The 19,996-nt window shown below is 47.5% G+C and overlaps 1 protein-coding gene across 4 annotated transcripts in view; it reads right to left on the bottom strand.

The window, feature by feature from the left end:
• Positions 1-16,052: 16,052 nt before the first annotated feature.
• HIF3A (hypoxia inducible factor 3 subunit alpha) overlaps positions 16,053-19,996 on the bottom strand; it is a 159,496-nt gene continuing 155,552 nt past the window's right edge. For all 4 annotated transcript variants that reach the window (XM_069207681.1, XM_069207682.1, XM_069207680.1 and 1 more), the window contains one exon: positions 16,053-18,461. In XM_069207681.1, the coding sequence (XP_069063782.1) occupies positions 18,310-18,461 (152 nt within the window). In that variant the 3' untranslated portion in view covers positions 16,053-18,309. The remainder of the gene's footprint in view (positions 18,462-19,996) is intronic.

Raw genomic sequence — 19,996 nt, forward strand, 5'->3', positions numbered from 1 at the left:
ACTTAAAAGGAAGTCTGCTGGAGTAAAGACTGCTGTGCCATAAGGATTTCCACTGTGCCAGGACTGACTGCCCAGGAACTGCTGCTCTGCTTTGTTATGCTGCCCTGCTGATCTCTTCCCTGCCAAGGACTAAACCCAGAGTGTCTCCAAGAGCGTGTTGGTTTGCCCCTTGTTTTGTGTGAAATTTAAGGGATAGCAAAGATTTCCTCCCCATTTAGCTGCCGCTGTACGGCATCAACCATGAGTCCTGTAACTGCATTTCAAGTTTCAACATTTCATTTCAAAGCCCTGAGGAGCAGCCCTCTTTCTAACCATGAGCACTTTTAATACAAGTGAAGCGCTTCAGCGCTTCCCTTTCCACCAACTTCAACAACATACAGTGCACAATATCCTTGAAGCCAAGTACTACCTTCACCTGGAGCGCTTGAGTGCAGTGTTATTTTTCCACATAGTGATCAGCTGCAAGTTGTCTTCTGCCCAAGGAGCAGTACTCAGACCTACAGCAGTGGCTCATATGACAATAACCCTGCCTGGAGCATAGAAACACAGACAGACTCACCCCCCCAATCTCCATCTTTCTGGTGTCGAACAGCAGCTGCATTCATCACTGTCAAAGGTACTGTGTGCAACGGGGCCATGTGGACTTCACCGCTGTCCTGTAACATCATGAGCCGCTGGAGGCAGAATCATTGGGCAGCATCTGTTGGGACTGTTCTGCGCAAAAAACATTACTGTAACACATCTAAGAACAGCCCCATGAAATCAATGCTATTGCCCTGAAACTTAATAACTTCAAGATCGCATATCTCCTGACCCACTTATTTGATTTTCAATGCTTATATTATAAAACGTGTTTGTGATATTTAGATCTCCTTGTTTTTCTCAGATATACATTTTCTATTTTTTTCTAAACGGGTGTGGATTTATTTTGTGTTGTTGGGTGCGTTTGTTGCAAAAATACTTTGCAATTGCCTCTTAAGTTAAGCCTGCCTGCTCTGCGCCAAGCTACCAAAGGGTGTATCTGACTTAACCTGACTTGGATTATGGTTTCTACTTGGACAGGGTACAGGGTACCAACTAAAGACCCAAGTTCTAACAGTCCAGTTAGTAAAATAAAGAGCATGTTTTTTCTTTTTCCACATGCATCACCTGCGCTCCAACAGGGGAGGGTTGATGGAGATTGCTCACGCACCATCCTCGCTTCTATCGGTCTGTATATTTTGCAATAAGGAGTTTCTTCACAGCGTGGCTGTAATATCCTAAGCGAAAAGTGTAACATGCTTTCATAAAGACTGCTACATTATGTATCTTTTCAGGAGACAATTTGCCATATGTGAACTGCATGCTCGTTACTCTCCTTATGTTTTACATTAGATTTCTTTTTTATAAGTTTCTTTCTTTAGTCATTTTGAGGAACACCTTTAGTATTTTATGGCCACACTGTTTCAACAGTGCATCACCAACCTAGCAATCAACATGTTAATGTAGTTCTCCCAGCAGGGCACAGATTGCAAGATATTTCTAGGAAAATGAAAGATGACTACCTGCTGAATTATCTCTGTGGTGTCGATGTGGACAGGGGCACTATAGGTAGTCCTTGCAGACCTCCATTTGGCGGCTACAAACATATGTGAGGTGGCTATGTACATCAATAAATAGGATCATAAATTACACCTTCTTAACATTATTTTGGAGATTCGAGTCAGGAGGAGGAACTGCACATTCAGATGTCAGTCTAGGAAAAAAAAAAAAAAAAAAAAAAAGGACCACAAATGCTTTCAAAGCGTTGCAAACGATCTATTCATTCATATTTATGACTGTCACTGAAAATATACCACTTTGGAAGAAAGGAGGTGACGAACCGATTTCATGAGTGGAGCTCCAAATCGGCATCAAAGGGCCTGGAAAAAAAGGACAGATATCAGCATGTTGAGGTGGTGCCAATTTGTGGCGCCACACCATCATCTCCAGAGACAGAATCAAGCCACCATGGAGTCTGGTGGTAGGACTATCGGTACATGGGGGAAATTGCTGGGAAACTTTCCAGATCCAGAGTGGCACCTGGGTAAATACAAAAGGTGAGAAATACGAGGTTAGAATTATTCCTCAGAACCACCAGTTACATGCCTTCAGCAACAGTATTTTGGTGGATACTCTTTCCAACCTCATATTCCCCAACTTTAGCATATCCCCTAGGTACCAGGCTGGAGTTGAAAGCTTTTGAAGCAGTGCTCCTGCATGTGGGTCTGTGGCACCGTGCGGCTCCATATCGACTTTGTTCAACCCTGGAAGGAACAGACAAAAGCCGTATATAAACAGCACCCCTGCATGCCGCTCTCAGTTTCTTGCTAGTCTCTTTCTGCAAACTCCGATATAGAGCATAAAATGGATGTACCGGAGAGCAGATCTCTAACGTGGAACCTTTATAGATGGTTCCACTCCACAGAAAGGGGAGGTGGGAGACCAGTGAGGAATCTGGCAGTAGATAGGAGTATCTACCAGAAGGAAAATGTTACTTACCCAGTAGACATCTGTTCGTGGCATGTGATGCTGTAGACTCACATGCTTTGCATAAGTCTGCCATCTAGTGTTGGGTCCAGAGTGTTGCAAGTTGCTTTTGTTCGAAGAATCTATTCGAGTTACGAGATTGAGTGAACCCTCCTCTCAGTGAAACTGCGCATGGGAATCAAGTCCTTTGTTAGATTGTTTACCCGCAGACAGATGAGGTAAGGAGTGAATGGAGAGAAAAGACAAAGATGTTCATGCAGTGTATTTACATATAAACAATATTTATATGAGAATGCAACTACAACAGCCACAGACGTCTGGGGAGGAGGAAGAGGGCATGTGAATCTACAGCACTACGGGCCGCTCCTTGGAGTGATTCGTGGGATGCCACCATTGTAGAGCAGTGAGTCTGGCGGTCATACAACACTAGATCTTGGCAATGACTCTGTGACTGAGACCACTGGTGCGATAGACACTGCTGTAAGGGACACGTGTAGTGTGGCATGGGGAACGATAGCAATGCAGGATGCCATCTTTCGTAGTAGCCGTATCACTAATATCACTGTGTAAGTGTGTGTAGGAAGTTGGCTCTGTATGTGCTATTTCAAAGTAAGGAATAGCATGCACAGAGTCCAAGGGTTCCCCTTAGAGGTAAAATAGTGGTAAAAAGAGATAATACTAATGCTCTATTTTGTGGTAGTGTGGTCGAGCAGTAGGCTTATCCAAGGAGTAGTGTTAAGCATTTGTTGTACATACACATAGACAATAAATGAGGTACACACACTCAGAGACAAATCCAGCCAATAGGTTTTGTATAGAAAAATATCTTTTCTTAGTTTATTTTAAGAACCACAGGTTCAAATTTAACATGTAATATCTTGTTTGAAAGGTATTGCAGGTAAGTACATTAGGAACTTTGAATCATTTCAATTGCATGTATACTTTTCAAGTTATTCCCAAATAGCTATTTTAAAAGTGGACACAGTGCAATTTTCACAGTTCCTGGGGGAGGTAAGTTTTTGTTAGTTTTACCAGGTAAGTAAGACACTTACAGGGTTCAGTTCTTGGTCCAAGGTAGCCCACGGTTGGGGGTTCAGAGCAACCCCAAAGTTACCACACCAGCAGCTCAGGGCCGGTCAGGTGCAGAGTTCAAAGTGGTGCCCAAAACGCATAGGCTTCAATGGAGAGAAGGGGGTGCCCCGGTTCCAGTCTGCCAGCAGGTAAGTACCCGCGTCTTCGGAGGGCAGACCAGGGGGGTTTTGTAGGGCACTGGGGGGGACACAAGCCCACACAGGAATTTCACCCCCAGCGGCGCGGGGGCGGCCGGGTGCAGTGTTAGAACAAGCGTCGGGTTCGCAATGGAAGTCAATGCGAGATCATGGGATCTCTTCAGCGCTGCAGGCAGGCAAGGGGGGGCTTCCTCGGGGAAACCTCCACTTGGGCAAGGGAGAGGGACTCCTGGGGGTCACTTCTGCAGTGAAAGTCCGGTCCTTCAGGTCCTGGGGGCTGCGGGTGCAGGGTCTTTTCCAGGCGTCGGGACTTAGGTTTCAGAGAGTCGCGGTCAGGGGAAGCCTCGGGATTCCCTCTGCAGGCGGCGCTGTGGGGGCTCAGGGGGGACAGGTTTTGGTACTCACAGTCGTAGAGTAGTCCGGGGGTCCTCCCTGAGGTGTTGGTTCTCCACCAGCCGAGTCGGGGTCGCCGGGTGCAGTGTTGCAAGTCTCACGCTTCTTGCGGGGAGATTGCAGGGTTCTTTAAAGCTGCTTCTTTGGATAAAGTTGCAGTCTTTTTGGAGCAGGTCCGCTGTCCTCAGGAGTTTCTTGTCGTCGTCGAAGCAGGGCAGTCCTCAGAGGATTCAGAGGTCGCTGGTCCCTTTGGAAGGCGTCGCTGGAGCAGAGTTCTTTGGAAGGCAGGAGACAGGCCGGTGAGTTTCTGGAGCCAAGGCAGTTGTTGTCTTCTGGTCTTCCTCTGCAGGGGTTTTCAGCTAGGCAGTCCTTCTTCTTGTTGTTGCAGGAATCTAATTTTCTAGGGTTCAGGGTAGCCCTTAAATACTAAATTTAAGGGCGTGTTTAGGTCTGGGGGGTTAGTAGCCAATGGCTACTAGCCCTGAGGGTGGGTACACCCTCTTTGTGCCTCCTCCCAAGGTGAGGGGGTCACAATCCTAACCCTATTGGGGGAATCCTCCATCTGCAAGATGGAGGATTTCTAAAAGTTAGAGTCACCTCAGCTCAGGACACCTTAGGGGCTGTCCTGACTGGCCAGTGACTCCTCCTTGTTATTCTCATTATTTTCTCCGGCCTTGCCGCCAAAAGTGGGGGCCGGAGGGGGCGGGCAACTCCACTAGCTGGAGTGTCCTGCGGTGCTGTGACAAAGGGGTGAGCCTTTGAGGCTCACCGCCAGGTGTTACAGCTCCTGCCTGGGGGAGGTGTTAGCATCTCCACCCAGTGCAGGCTTTGTTACTGGCCTCAGAGTGACAAAGGCACTCTCCCCATGGGGCCAGCAACATGTCTCTAGTGTGGCAGGCTGCTGGAACTAGTCAGCCTACACAGACAGTCGGTTAAGTTTCAGGGGGCACCTCTAAGGTGCCCTCTGGGGTGTATTTTGCAATAAAATGTACACTGGCATCAGTGTGCATTTATTGTGCTGAGAAGTTTGATACCAAACTTCCCAGTTTTCAGTGTAGCCATTATGGTGCTGTGGAGTTCGTGTTTGACAAACTCCCCGACCATATACTCTTATGGCTACCCTGCACTTACAATGTCTAAGGTTTTGTTTAGACACTGTAGGGATACCATGCTCATGCACTGGTACCCTCACCTATGGTATAGTGCACCCTGCCTTAGGGCTGTAAGGCCTGCTAGAGGGGTGTCTTACCTATACTGCATAGGCAGTGAGAGGCTGGCATGGCACCCTGAGGGGAGTGCCATGTCGACTTACTCATTTTTGTTCTCACTAGCACACACAAGCTGGTAAGCAGTGTGTCTGTGCTGAGTGAGGGGTCTCTAGGGTGGCACAATACATGCTGCAGCCCTTAGAGACCTTCCCTGGCATCAGGGCCCTTGGTACCAGAGGTACCAGTTTACAAGGGACTTATCTGGATGCCAGGGTGTGCCAATTGGGGAATCAAAAGTACAGGTTAGGGAAAGAACACTGGTGCTGGGGCCTGGTTATCAGGCCTCAGCACACTTTCAATTCAAAACATAGCATCAGCAAAGGCAAAAAGTCAGGGGGTAACCATGCCAAGGAGGCATTTCCTTACAGTGTGGTTTTCCTGTAGATGCGAAAAGAAACTTTGAAAAGACTGAATACGAGCTTGGTCTCAGATATGCCAACCCTGAGTGTGCATTAAGAATCGCCCCAAGATAAGGCTGTATCTGTAAAGGTTGGAGATGGGATTTGAGAAAGTTGATCATGAATCCCAGGGAGTGAAGGAGGTCTACTGTGATAGGAGTGTGATGCTGACATTGTTGGATGGTACTGGCTATGATGCTAGACAATCTGGGAAGACTCTGGGGGCGTTGTGACCCCGACTTGTAAGACCTTAAAATTAGGTTTTCCCGCAATGACAAACCTGAGGGATTTTTCAGTGTGCTGGGTGAATGGGAATGTGAAGGTATGGTCCTTCATATCTAAAGCTGTCATGAAGTCATCTTGTTGTAAGAGTTTAATGGCATCTTGAAGAGTGACCATATGGAAATGCTGAGAGAGCATGGGTTGAGTGGCCTGAGATCTAGAATAGGTCTTAGTGACCCATCCTTTGTTGGTATGAGGAAGTATGGGGAGTATACTCCTAACCCTTGCTTTGAGAGGGAAACTGGCTCTATAAGCCCCTTAGAAAAGAAGGGATTGTACCTCCTCTTTCAAGAGTAAGATACTGAGAGACCCCACTGATCTGTGGTGATATTGAACCATTTTGGGTGGAAATGAACTACTGGAGAAGTGTGAGCCAGTGGAACGTGCAAGTAGTCACGGGCATGTTGGAGGAGGTAGATCCTCTGGAGATAGATGCCTTTTCCCTACCTTTACTGTTTGCACCTCTGTAGGACCCTCTATTATAGAAATGGGTGCCTTGTTTGCTTTGAGAGGTGGGATTTTCAGTAGAGGATGGTTTGAAGCCACCCCTGAATTGTGGGCAACAAATGTTACTCCTTTGTGGTTGGCGAGTAGCCCTTTAGTCTTTGCTGTCTCAGAGTCCTTTTTGAGTTTCTCTAAGGTATTGTCAACCTCCTGACCAAACAGGTATTCCCTGTCGAAACGCATGTTAAGACCTGCCTGCTTAATTTCTGGTTTGAAGCCTGAGCATAGAAGCCAAGCATGCCCTCTGATAATAATGCTAGTATTAATACCATGGGCTGCGGTATCTGTGGCATCAGCTGCGCACCTGATAGAGTTATTGGAAATGATTTGACCCTCAGAAACTATCTCCTATCCCCTTTTTTGACTTTCCTTTGGGAGGTACAGGAGCAGATCCTCAATTTTGTCCCAGTGGGCCCTGTCGTATCGTGCCAAAAGTGCCTGGGAGTTGGCAGCTTGTGTAGCCACCCTTTTCGCTGCAGCATCTAGTTTTTTGCTCTCCTTACCATGGGGAGGTGCATCTCCTGTTGATTTCCGTGCTCTGCTGACTACTATGGAGTCAGGAGGGATTTGTGAGCGAATAAATATAGGGTCTATGAGTGCCGCCTTATAGATTTTTAATACCCTTGGGGCGATAACTCTTGACCTAACAGGTTCTTTAAAAATGTCGGCAGCATGTCTGGTAGCATAGGCAAAAAAGTGACTTTATAAGTGTTAGTGTATCAAAGAGGAAATCCTCTTCAATAGGGTCAGTGTGCATTTGTACGTTGTGATTTGTTGCATCTTCAGGAGGTGATGGGCGTACAGGATATAGATCCAGGTCATTTGGTAAAATGGGATCTGGATTGTATGAATCCCATGGTTCAATATTCTGTGGCATGTACCCTAAATCATCTCGAGGAGGAGGTGAACCTTGTGGAAAAAAAAAATTGGGGTTCAGTAATAGGTGGAGGAGATTGGGGAGGTTGTGGAGGGGAGAAGGGAGCAGAGGAGAGTGTGGAGGAGAAAGCTGGCAGTCGAACTGAAGCCTTGTCCTTGAAAACCTTTTTAGGTGAAGGAACAGTGTCCAAAGCCTCTTGAAAAGTAAGTTTTCTCTTGATTGGAACAGAGGTGGGAAGCAAGCATTCTTCCTCTTCCATTTTGGATGTGAAGCTGGCGCTGAGGAGTGTCCATTACTTCTAAGATGGGCTCCACTGGTGAGGCTACTTCCAAGGAGTAACTGGAGTCTCTGGAAGGCAAAATCTTCGGTCCGAAGTTTTGGGAGTGGAAACCATGTGTCAAATCAAAGCTGTCGGCTCCAAGCCGAAGTGGAAGCCTTCTTGGTCGGCACCGAAATGCTCGGATCAATGGGTCAAGTCCAAGGCTGTGTGGGATGCTGCCAAACCTGTGGTCAAGGTCGAAGAAGGCTTCGTCTTGGTTATTTTCGGTGCTGAGCGGGAAGGCGGGGCATTTAATCAATCAATCAAAGCCTTTGTGAAGAGCACTACTCACCGGTGAGGGTATCAAGGCACTGATTTGGGGGGGGAGGGGGGGGTCTGCTAGTGATCGAACACCCAGGTCTTGTGGTGTCTCCTGAAGGTAAGTAGGTCCTGTGTCAGTCGTAGGTGGGTTTGAAGCATGTTCCACATCTTGGCGGCGAGGTGGGAGAAGGATCTGCTGCTGGCAGTCATTCTGTGGATTGTGGGACAATGGCGAGGGTGGAAAGAAGCTGTTGGGTTGGGGTGTGGGAGAGCCGTCTGTTGAGGTATCATCCAAAGGTATCTTTCAGATCCGACCATGGCCTGAAGGCAGTGGTGGTCCGGAGACCTCTTTGAGGGTCTTCTTTGAAGTTTTTGAATGGGAGGTGGGGGGCCGATGTACTCAGGGGTTGCACTGAGGTGAGAGGCTGACTTTCTATGTCGAATTGGACGTCCGTCTCCTCCTGGGCATGTTCATCCCCAAAAATATCGGGAGTGTTGTCTGATGCCATCTCCAACTGACGCGCTCTTCGGTCCCGGAGGGTCTTTTTGGATCAAAAAGACAGACCGGTGTTGCAGCTTTCTTCATTTTGGGCCAGGAAGAGGCACAAGTTACACACCAGATGTTGGGTCGGTGTGTGTGAATTTCGAATAGCAGGGAGCAAAACTGAAATGAAGTCCATTTCTTCAGCCCTGCCTGACTTGACACAACGTGGAGGAGTAGGCCACAAAACGGTGTAGACTCCCCTTAGGGTGATAAGGTGAGTCCCCATGCAGAAATTTGGATCAACTACGTTAGAGAAAAATGCGAGCGAATTACAATACAGTCTCTGAAAAAAAGATGGAATAGAACAAGCTGTGGAATATAAGAGCAAGAGAAAGACATATACGAACCCGACAGCGTAGAGAAAACAATCTAACAAAGGACTCTATGCCCATGCGCAGTATCACAGAGAGGAGGGGGCTCGAAAAAATTGTTTGAGCAGAAACTTGCAAAACTCTGGACCCAACATTAGATTGCAGCATGTGTATCTACAGCCACACAGGCCATCGAACAGCATTACTGAAGGCAAGTAGATGTATATTTCTAACTGCTGATTCCTCACCATTATAACTGATAACAAAGCAGTACTTCCCAAAGGTAGAGGGTCTGTAGAGTGGGCTCAAACCAGAACGTCCTGCAGAACCAAAGGGGTGAAACACTGTGGTCCGACCGATGTCGAGGACAGACACTCAATGTGCCAACTCTGTGGTGGCAGTCTTAATTCCAGTAGAATGGGCTCTCAGACATTCTGGAGGCACTTTCTTGACTAATGCATAGCAAATATTAATGCAGAGGACTACCACCCTCAACAGAGTCCTTTTCTGCACAGCTGTTCTTTTCTTCACCCATGAGCACCCAATTATTCTTGGTACAATTGAGGTAAAAGTTTTAGGCTCTTTTGGGGTCCAATCAATGGGGTCTCCCCTCCTCTTTCGAGGGGTGCAGCAGAGCAAAGTACGTTGGGAGGGTGATGGGATGCCCGATGAGAAAAGAAGTCACAACTTTTGACAAAAACACCACCCACCTCCTCAACACCAGTTTGTCTGGAAAAAAGGTGGTGTACAGCGGCTGCACCAAGTGAGCTCGGCGTTCACTCACTTGATGAGCTGAAGTGATTGCAGTGAGGAAGACAGTTTTGAGTCACAAGATGTAGCAAGCAGCTATACATTAGCTTGAAGCGAACACGTGAGGAACAGCCTGACCCAAGAGAGATCCCACTGAGGCATCACAAATAGTTTGGGAGGGAACATGTGTGGTGTTAACGCCTTTTATAAACCGCATCACCACAGGTGACTTAAACAAGGATTGTTGGTTCAGTAAAAGCAAAAAGGCCAAAAGGTCTGTTAGATAACCTTTAACTTTGCTTGGATAAACAATAAAACGTCCGACAGCTTGGCTTGAAAAGGATCTCTGTTGTAGGCTTCACACCAGGCAACAAACTTGTTCCAGCACCCGCCATAAAGGGATTTCATAAGTGAGTGCCTGGCATCAAGGATGAGGCCCACAACCTCAGGTGGCAGATCAAAAGCAGTCAACAATAGACGCTTCATCTCCACGCAAGGAGGTGTGTAGATTTCACAGGCGTGCGTGGAAAGGCAGAAGTGAAAAGGCCTACAGGGGTCCTGGGCTCTACTCTAGCCTTAGTATATCTCCTAAAGACAGTGTTCTTGAGAACGCCAACGTGCACATATTTGGCACTGCATATTCAACGGTGGAGGTAACCAGCATTTTCCCCACTGCTGGAAGATGAAGATACCCTGTACCACTTCAAGAAGCCTCCACCAATCGTGATCGGCAGGCATCATCGGCTATGTTTGTCTGCCCTAGTGCTTTCAAAGATCTGGCCAGATGGTTCACAATCAGGTAAATGCCCAGCTGCTCCACCAAACTCAGGAATACAGCCTCAGGCCATAGGACCCATGAATACACCGCCGCCCTGCTAACTGCAGTACTCCATGAAAGCGTTGCTGTCCGTGAAAACTTACTGATGGACAGCAGAAAGACCTTCATCGCCAAGTGGATGGTCTGCAGCTTAAACAGATTTATGTGGAGTCAGTTCTCTTCTAGAGACCAGAGCCTTCTGATAATCACATCTCCCAGATGGTCTCCCCATGCCAACACTGATGGGTCCATAACCAGTATTAGCTATGCGTAGAGAAGGGAGAGGTTGCAGACTTTGGTCAGGTTGTGTTTGAGCCGCCATCACTGCGGATATGATGCAGTCTCTTGCAAAACCTGGATGAAGTCTATGAGCTTTCCTTCTTGCTGGGCCCAATGAGACTTCAGATCCCACTGCGTAGCTCGCATATTCCACATGAACTGCACTGTATTCATAACAGCTCCAACAGAAGGAATCCTGTGCTAAGAAGCCGGCTGTGACTTTGGCTCATTAATCGAGAAGCCCAACGATGTCAGATTTGCCATTCTATGGAGGTGGTCTACAACTGACTGTGATGTGCCTTCAATAGCCAGTCGTTAAGTTAGGTAGAAAACAGGTATTCCTCCAACTTCTGAAGATGGGCAGTGACCGTCACCATCCCTTTTGTGAACATCAGAGGGGTGCTGCTAGGGACGAGCGTGAGAACAGCAAACTGAAAATGCTTCTGTATGACCTTGAACCACAGGTAGTATCTGTGGAACTGCAGGACAGGCACAAGAAAGTATGCATCCTGCAGGTTCGAGCTACCATCCAGCTGTCTGGACTTACGGTAGAAAAAAAAAAACTTAGGCCAGTGTGAGTATTCTGAATTTGTCCTTCTGTAGCAAGGCAAAGAACTAGAAGAGGACAAAGACCTTCATCCTTGTTGAGAAAGTAGCCTCTTTCTAGCATGGTTACCCCACTTTTGGCCTGTTTGTGAGTGTGTGTCAGTGTGTTTTTATTGTCTCACTGGGATCCTCGTAGGAGGGAGGGGTGTGTGTATGTGTGTGGTAGTAGTAGTAGTGCTTAACTGTGTCACTGAAGGTCTGCTAACCAGAACTTCAGTGCTTATGTGCTCTCTGCTTCCAAATTAGTCACTATAGTTTAGTGACTGCATTTACCAATACCAATTAGCACAATGGACCCCCCCCCTTTTTTTTTTATAAGTCCCTAGTATATGGTAACTAGGTCCCCAGGGCATTGGGTGTTTCAGGAGATCCTTATGGGCTGCAGCATTTCTTTTGCCACCCACAAGGAGCTCAGACAAACCCTTTCACAGGACTGCCATTGCAGCCTGCATGAAATACTGCACAAACAATTTCACAGCCATTTTCACTGCACTTAAATAACTTATAAGTCACCTATTTCTCTAATCTTCATTTACGGAAGGATAGGTGCAAAGTTACTAGGTGTGACGGCACCCTTGCGCTAGCAAAGGTGGCCCCACGCTGGCCAGGGCCAATTCCCTGGACTTCGTAAGTGCGGGTACACCATTACACGCGCGCACTACATACAGGAAAATACCTACATGTAGCTTCACAATGGTAACTCCGAATATGGCCATGTAAGGTGTCTAAGATCATAGAATTGCCCCCCCCCCCCCATTCCAAATTCAGTATTGGGGGGCCAAGCCCATGCATCCTGGGGGCTCCAACATGGACCCTCCCACTCCCCTCCACCCACCCCCAGTACTGCCAAACCAGCACTCTGAGGCTTGTACTGCAGCTACAGCTGCTGCCACCTCACAGAGAGGGTTCTGCCCTCCTGCGGTCTGAGCAGCTCATTCCCAGGAAGGCAGAACAAAGCATTTCCTTTGGGAGGAGGGTATTACACACTCTCCCTTTGGAGATAGGTGTTACAGGCTTGGGAGGGGTAGCCTCCCAGAGCCTCTGGAAATGCTTTGAAGGGCACAAATGGTGCCCTCCTTGCTTAAACCAGGCTACACTGGTTCAGGAACCCCCAATCCCTGCTGTGGCGCAAATCTGGACAAAGGAAAGGGGAGTGACCACTCCCCTGTCCATCACCACCCCAGGGGTGGTGCCCAGAGTTCCTCCAGTGTGTCCCTGGCATTAGCCATCTTGTTTCCCAAGGTGTGGGGACACTTTGGCGATATGAGCGGCCAGTGCCAGCAGGTGACATCAGCGACCCCTCTGGATAGGTGCATACCTGGTTAGATAGCAAATCCCCCTCTCAGGGCTATTTAGGGTCTCTCCTGTGGGTTCCTCTTCACCCAGGAATCCTCTGCAACTCCTGCTTCATCCTCTGACCGTCTGCTCAACCTCAGTCTGCTCCAGGAACCCCTGTAACTGCAACCAAGTATCCAGAAAGGCTAGTGCAACTCTGCAACCTCAGCTCCAGCCAGCAACTGCAACAATTTCCAAGGTGTGCACGCTCTGGGGACTCCTTGTCTTTCCCCTGCACCAGAAGAACCGTGGAAATCTTCTGTGGAGTGATTGAGTCACTTCCCTGCTCCAGCAGGCACCTTCTAAGACAACGACTGGTTCTCTGGGACTCCTCTACTGACGACGAGCGTGCTCCCTGGAACACAGGTGGTGGACCCCTTCGACACAGACTGTCCTGTGGTCCAGCTGTCCAAATTTGGAGGAGGTAAGAACTTGCCTTCCCCCGTTTGCGACAGTACCCTTGTGCACTGCTTCATCTTCACCTCCTGAGGCCTCTGTGCACTATTTGTAAAAATCCTTTGTGCACAGCCTGGCCCAGGTCCCCAGCACTCTATCCTGCGACGCTCAACTCGCCGAGTTGTTCCCCAGCGGCATGGGACATTCTTTTGTAGTGCTGCAGCTACCGCAATTTACGCCTGGTTTGTCCCCGTGTCCTGGGATCTCCGTGGGTGCTGCCTGGTCATCTGTGGGTTCCCTCCAGGATTGAGAGCCCCCTCTGCCCCTCCTGGGTCCAGGCAGAGCCATTTTGACGCAATCCGCAACATTGCTTGAACCAAGGCTTGTTGGACGAATTCAGTGCTGCAACACGCCTGCATCTAACATCTCCATGTGGGACATTCTTTTCATCACGCAGGAACCCGCAGCCAACTTCTTCTGCAGACTTCTTCCAACCGGAGAATCCTCTTTTGCACCATCTTCTAGGTTGGCAGGGGCATCTGTCCTTCCTGGAATCTTCTGCAACTTCTGGACTTGGGCTCCTCTCTTCACAGGTCTTCAGGTCCAGGAATCCACCATTTGTTGCTTGCAGTCCTGCAATAACTCCAATTACGACTTGTAGTGTGTGCTGAGGAAACTTGCAGTACTTTACTCCTACTTTCCTGGGCTCTGGGGTGGGGTATTATACTCACCTTTGCGGTTTTCTCACCCTCCCAGCACCCCTCTACACACCACACTTGCCTAGGGGGGAATTTGTGATTCGCATTCCACTTTCTCAGTATATGGTTTGTGTTGCCCCAGGACTATTTCTTTCTATTGCATTCTATGGTATTTTCTATTGTTTGCACAATCCTATGACTATTTACCTACCTGATTTTGGTGTCTAGTGTATATATTGTATATAATACTTACCTCCAGTATTGCCTCTAAGATATTTTTGGCCTTGTGTCACTATAATAAAGTACCTTTATTTTTGGCAACACTGAGTACTGTGTAACTATAGTGGTGTTACAGGAGCTTTGCATGTCTCCTAGTTCAGCCTAAGGTGTTCTGCTACAGCTACCTCTAACAGCCTAAGCTGCTAGAACACTACTACATTTCGCTAATAAGGGATAACTGGACCGGCTATAAAGGTGTAAGTACCTAAGGTACCCACTACAAGCCAGGCCAGCCTCCTACAATCCTTCTTCAGCAACAAGAACTAACACTAGAAACAAACCATCTTTAGCTAAGAGGTTGCACTCTCCTATGGCCCCTTTGGACAGCAGCGCTTGCAACTCTTGCAGTAAAATGGGCAGGTGCTCCTCTGAGAACCACTCTGTGGGTGGCAGCTGTGGTGAGTTGGAAAGAAACAGGAGGCCACAGCCCTGCTGGACAATCTTAAGGGCCCATCTGTTGGATGTGCTAAGACAGCCATGTAGAATCCTGCCCAACTCATATGGTATTTGTGTGCTTCTAAGAGTAAACTTGTGTGGTATAGGGGCCAATGCCACAGGGGGTGGGGAATCGGTATGATCTGCTGCCTCTGGTCTACCTGATCCCCAGCACAGGAAAAAAACAGCCATGAAAGGGCTGAGGTGACTGCAGCAGAGGCAAAGGGCCTGGTGACATCAATATGCCAAACCTCTGGAGTAGCCTCAGAAGAACCATAAATGATGAGGGAACTGCCTGGCAGGGGTCAAAAGTCGTAAACAGTAGAGTGCCCTGAACAGCTGATGGTGCAACTGGTGACATTTCTGTGGTAGCGTATGTTTTTTCCCGGTATTCGATTATGTAAGAACTGGATCACTAGACTGGAATCAGGTTGGATCTCGGTAGGGTTCCAGACAGGTTTCGGTCAGGGTCAGATATCTGAGTTAGCAGAGGATCCACATCCAACATGGCGATGTCAGAACCAGTGCTGATGAGGAAGAGTTGGACGCAGCACTTGGACCCAGAATCAAAGTCTGCACCTGATTCAGGCTCCAGGGGCTCAGACAGAACAGAGGGCAAATCCACTGACCGTAACCAAACTGAAGGACCCTGCATCTTTGGGGACAAAAGGTGTGCCAGAGGGAGCTGAAAGGATGCTGAAAACACACAGCATGGACTCTACAAAAGCCTAGTCCTGCTATGGTGTTGCTGATAGCCCCGGGAACTCCTGGCACATAAGGATCAATAGTGGGATCGGCTCCTCAATAGAGGATCAAGAGTGAGATCGAGTTGCACCTGGATGCCCTTGTGACTTCTCTTTTCTAGAGTGGAAGGATGGGGTTGACTCTTGCTTCGCCTTTTTGTGTTTCTGCTTCAACTTTATGGAATTACCTCGTCATTTAAGAGAACCTGCTGTAGGACTGGCCTCAACTGCAGGAACTGGTATGTGCTCTCGACTCAAGTGAAGGAATGGAACTTGCATAGCTCCCGTCAGTATTGAGCGACAACCAGCTTTGTTTCACGATCTTGAATTACCTTCGGATGTAGAAGAGCACATTCCTCAAATGACATGGAGTCGTGCCCAGGCCTAAACACTAGAGGCACACCTCATGCAGGCCTGTCACGGACATCTGTTTAGTGTTAGGTGGGCAAATCTTCCCTTGCACACTGAAATGGAGTTTGGAAAACTCAAACCAACAAAAGAAGCGAGTGGAGCTCTGAATGTGTTTGAAGGTGCAGAAAAAACTGATGTTAGCGCACACAGTGGCTTGGCACTTAGGGGGTAGAATAAAGTCAATGCGGATTTGCGTAGAGCCACCTAGCAGCGCATGGGAGCACAGCTATGAAAACTTCCAGATTCAGTCTGGCGCCTAGGAGATATTCTAAAGGAGAGAATTCTGTAATTAGAAGTATTCACTGGAACCTTCCCTTCAGTTGTCTGGTCCGTTCCAGTAGTTTGAAGCTAGACCCACAATCCAAAGAACAATATAGTGTTGTGGGACTGTAGTCAGTTCATGCACGCATTTTGTTTTTTAAATAAAGATTTTTTTATTGCATATTCCATTAGGAGTACAAATTGGCTAGAACAGAATTGCCAGATTCAGACAACTATCACTACATAGCAAGTCAGTATATAGATATAATTCACGGTGAATTAAACGAAAATCATGCTGGTGAGCAGCATCCACACTGATGTTGGACGACTACTGAGGGGTGCTCAACTGACCGACAGCACAATGAACGGTTTTATATGCCTGAAGTCCTGCAGAGATTCCGCCGGTCACTGTAGAGTAGCACTAGCCCAACTGACAGAAGAGAGACGTAACAGACTTTTCTGCCGCCCCACAACCAACCTGTGGTCTTAGATAAAACACATAGATAATAGCTGCCTGGCACACTAGCACCGTTCCACAGTACACACTGCACCCTTCGAGTAGCCTACAAGGATAAACGACTCAACTAGCACACAACAGAATTGCAGGGCGTGCCTGTACCGGCAAAGAGACGTTGTATCCTCCCCTCAACCTCCCCCAGCACCCAACAGATACAGCTGACTTGCCTGGCACTATGCATGCACATTGGACAATACAGTCATCACAAGCAGACATAATCCTTCCTACCATCCTACAGGGAATCTGTACTTGCCTGGATACGATAAAGTAAAAGATTCTTGTCTGACACTCCAGAGAAGCTACAGAGACCTACATTTCTAAAGAGACTCTACAGCCACTCTACATCTTGCATGGGATAACTTTCCTATTCACACAAACTGATGTAACTCCTTCGTCTGGTGTCTCTTCAATGCGCTTTCCTCACCAACTAGCCATCAGTGATGCTGTATGCTACATAGCATCTGACCATGTCCCATCTAGCATCCTTCAAATGCCTTGCACCTAAGTTAGTACTCCGTAGATGCAGTGTAAACACCAGACAATGAAGATGCATTATCTAGCTGTGCAACCTACAATTCTAGTACCCATCTGGCTCACCATAGAGATGCTGTACTGTCCTCACACTTCACTGATGTGCTGTATCTGTCTGATCAAGTCTAGTAACTTAGCCTGGTACCTTACAAAGATGCAGCATACACTTCTGGCTCCCACAGCTGTTTGCCCAGGGCCCCCCATTGGTGTTCCATTCCGATGGAATCCCAAAAGATGCTGAATATATTTTTTGCGAAAAAAACAAATATCTTGGCTAACCCAATTAAAGCTGCAGGACCATGCCATCTAGGAGTTGCACTGCTGCTCCAGATGGCAATGGATTCTGGTCACCCTGTTCCAGTTGTGTGCATTATGACATGCGGCTTACATAGCTGCCATTTTTTTCATTTGTATGAACAAACAAAACATTTAGTATAAAAAGAAAAAAATACATTTAGACTGTTATTTTAACACAAGCCACGAACAGAGACAGCATTCTTAAACTTGATCCATAGCTCACAGTTTGTGATGTGGACACTCAAATGTCAGTGAGCAGAGGTAGGAAGGAAGATTTGTATTTGGGTCAAAATCTTCAGCAGTCTGGAGTGGAGTGAATGCTTGGGGTAGTTAGATCAGCGAGTGAATAGGCAAGATTCGCGTGCATTTTACAATCGAAGTTTCTGACAGATCAATATTTTCAGACAAAAACACTCATTGCCCTTCCCTTGAAAATAATAACCATAGATTGGTCTTCGGACATTATGTAAACTGTCTGCTTCATGCTGGACCTGGGTTTATCGTCTGTGCAACACGGAGCGCAGAATGATGCTGGAAGAAAGCTGGGTTTAGTGGCACCGTCACTCAGTGGTGACAGGAATGATATTCAAGTGCTCTGGGGTCGAGGATGCAGCAGACACGTTGCTCAACTTTACCAAACATGTTCAGAAAGCAGCTGATGTGGCAGCACGGGGAACAGAGGTCTCGTGTAGTCTGAGATTAGTAAAGAGTGTGCCACAGAGGTGTACATCTAGTCTGGCTTTCCCGGTCTCAGGAGTTCGAGGTAGCAGTGGACCTGGTGATCTGGTTGCTGAGACTACGTCTACATGGGAGAATGATGCAACTTGCAGTTCAGCTCTCCCATTTGCAGGTGGAAGTTAACTGTTATTGGGACAGATGCCCACTAGGGCTGCTGATGACAGTCCCTGAAGTGGCTCTCCTGTAGAGTGAGGCTTCTGGCTCCACTGATGGAATGCTGAGGTACTGTGTTGCGAGTGTTAATGCCTGGCTGCCAGCATTCACTTGGCAGCCTGAGTGAGGTATTTATTGTTGTGCATGGTGTCCGTGAAGCTCATGAGGTTCAAGTGGCCTGTTCCAGTGCCCACAGAAACTCATCTTCAGACAGGAAGTGCTCCCGACTTGAACCCAGAGGCTCTTGCTCATCATCAGTCAGTGCCAGCTCCGACAGTGCAGGATCCTCTGTCACAAACGGGAGAATGTTGCTGAAAAGAACTGTGGAATAAATGAAGAGTCTATTAGCTCCACTACATCAACCAGAACAGTCTGTGCAACTCGCTATCATGACCACACATCCCACCCATGAATACGTTTGTGGTAGGTCACATTCATGTCCATGCATAGTTGTACCAAATACTACTTCAGTTGAACTGTAGCTGGGGGACTGATGTAGGTAGTACTGCAAACCACTTATCTCCCTTAACTGTCATTGAATGCTAATCAATACCTCTGTTCCAGGCCCACCCAAATACCAACACATACTCAGAGCCTGTTACAATAAATTCCCTACCCTCAAATCCAAACTTTCCTCCTTCAGAAACCCACACTATACCAAGTGCCCCCATTAACTAATACTAATTACAATGAACTCTCCATTCCCTACCTACCATTACGCACAGACTCTTATTTATTTCATGACCGAGTTATGGCAAGTCCCACTTCATTCCGCAACTTGGTGAATTTGGTGTCCTCAATTCTTGAGAAGAGTTATACCAGCCTTAATCCCTCGTTTCCCTTGCCAGTCAAACTCCTCACATTACATGGCCTCATTTTACTGAGCTCCAGGCGGCTGCTGATCACGTTTCACTATTGCTGTCATACCTTGAAATAGAGTACACCAACCTTCCTTCATTACCAGATTGCAGTTATGCTGGAAACCCAATTCTCCCTGGCGCTCATTAGAATGTTCAACCACTCATTTCATAAAAGGTTTTTAGTTCATCATGCACGAATTGTGGTATCCGTTGCACGGAAGTGTCTAATTCTTTTACTCCAGCTACAAGGAGGGTTTCAGTGAAACTTCACTGGAAGGCCACTGCTCTTTTGACAAGGCGTTTATCAAAAGTAGAGCTTAATGTCCGTCCCCAATCCAGGACCCATTTATCCAAGATTATCTGTCACCGGTAACAAGAAATCTTGAAATCCTCTCACTAGATAAATATGTAGGACTGGGTGCATTAAATCATGCAAATATGGCATAAGTGAAATCTTAAACATTCTCCTAGCTCTCCCTTCCCCTTTGATAGGCTGTATAAAGCTGCTTTCATTCTGTTGCTATTCCTTGGCTTCTTATGAAAGGACTTGGATAAAGGAGGAGTACCACCTCCTTCCTATGTGGCACCATTTCTTCTAACAGCAGGTGGGCTTTCTCATGAGTCATGGTCCCTCACCAAACTCTACAGAGGTAATAAGTAGCATTTTACACTATATGGATATATGTTTATAAAAACACACATATGTACATTTCGCTGATACCGACTGGCAGAGGGAGCTTCTTCTATCACCAGCAATTTCGGTACTGCAGGACAAGAGCTCCGATTTGCTGGGTGCAACCCACTGACAAATGCTGCACCGCCATTCCAGGGCTCAGGGAGAGACTCTAGCCCTATGTCCTGAATTTGTTTCAGGAAAGTACTGTAAGAGGGCAGAGTAGGAGCACCCTGATCGCCTGGCATTGGGGGAGGGTCCTCTCCCATCACAAGCCAAAAACTGAAAAAGTTCCTTGGTACCTCCAGGGAGTGCTGCGCTGG

Source organism: Pleurodeles waltl, chromosome 9 (assembly GCF_031143425.1).
Source record: "Pleurodeles waltl isolate 20211129_DDA chromosome 9, aPleWal1.hap1.20221129, whole genome shotgun sequence".
NCBI classification, from domain to species: Eukaryota; Metazoa; Chordata; class Amphibia; order Caudata; family Salamandridae; genus Pleurodeles; species Pleurodeles waltl.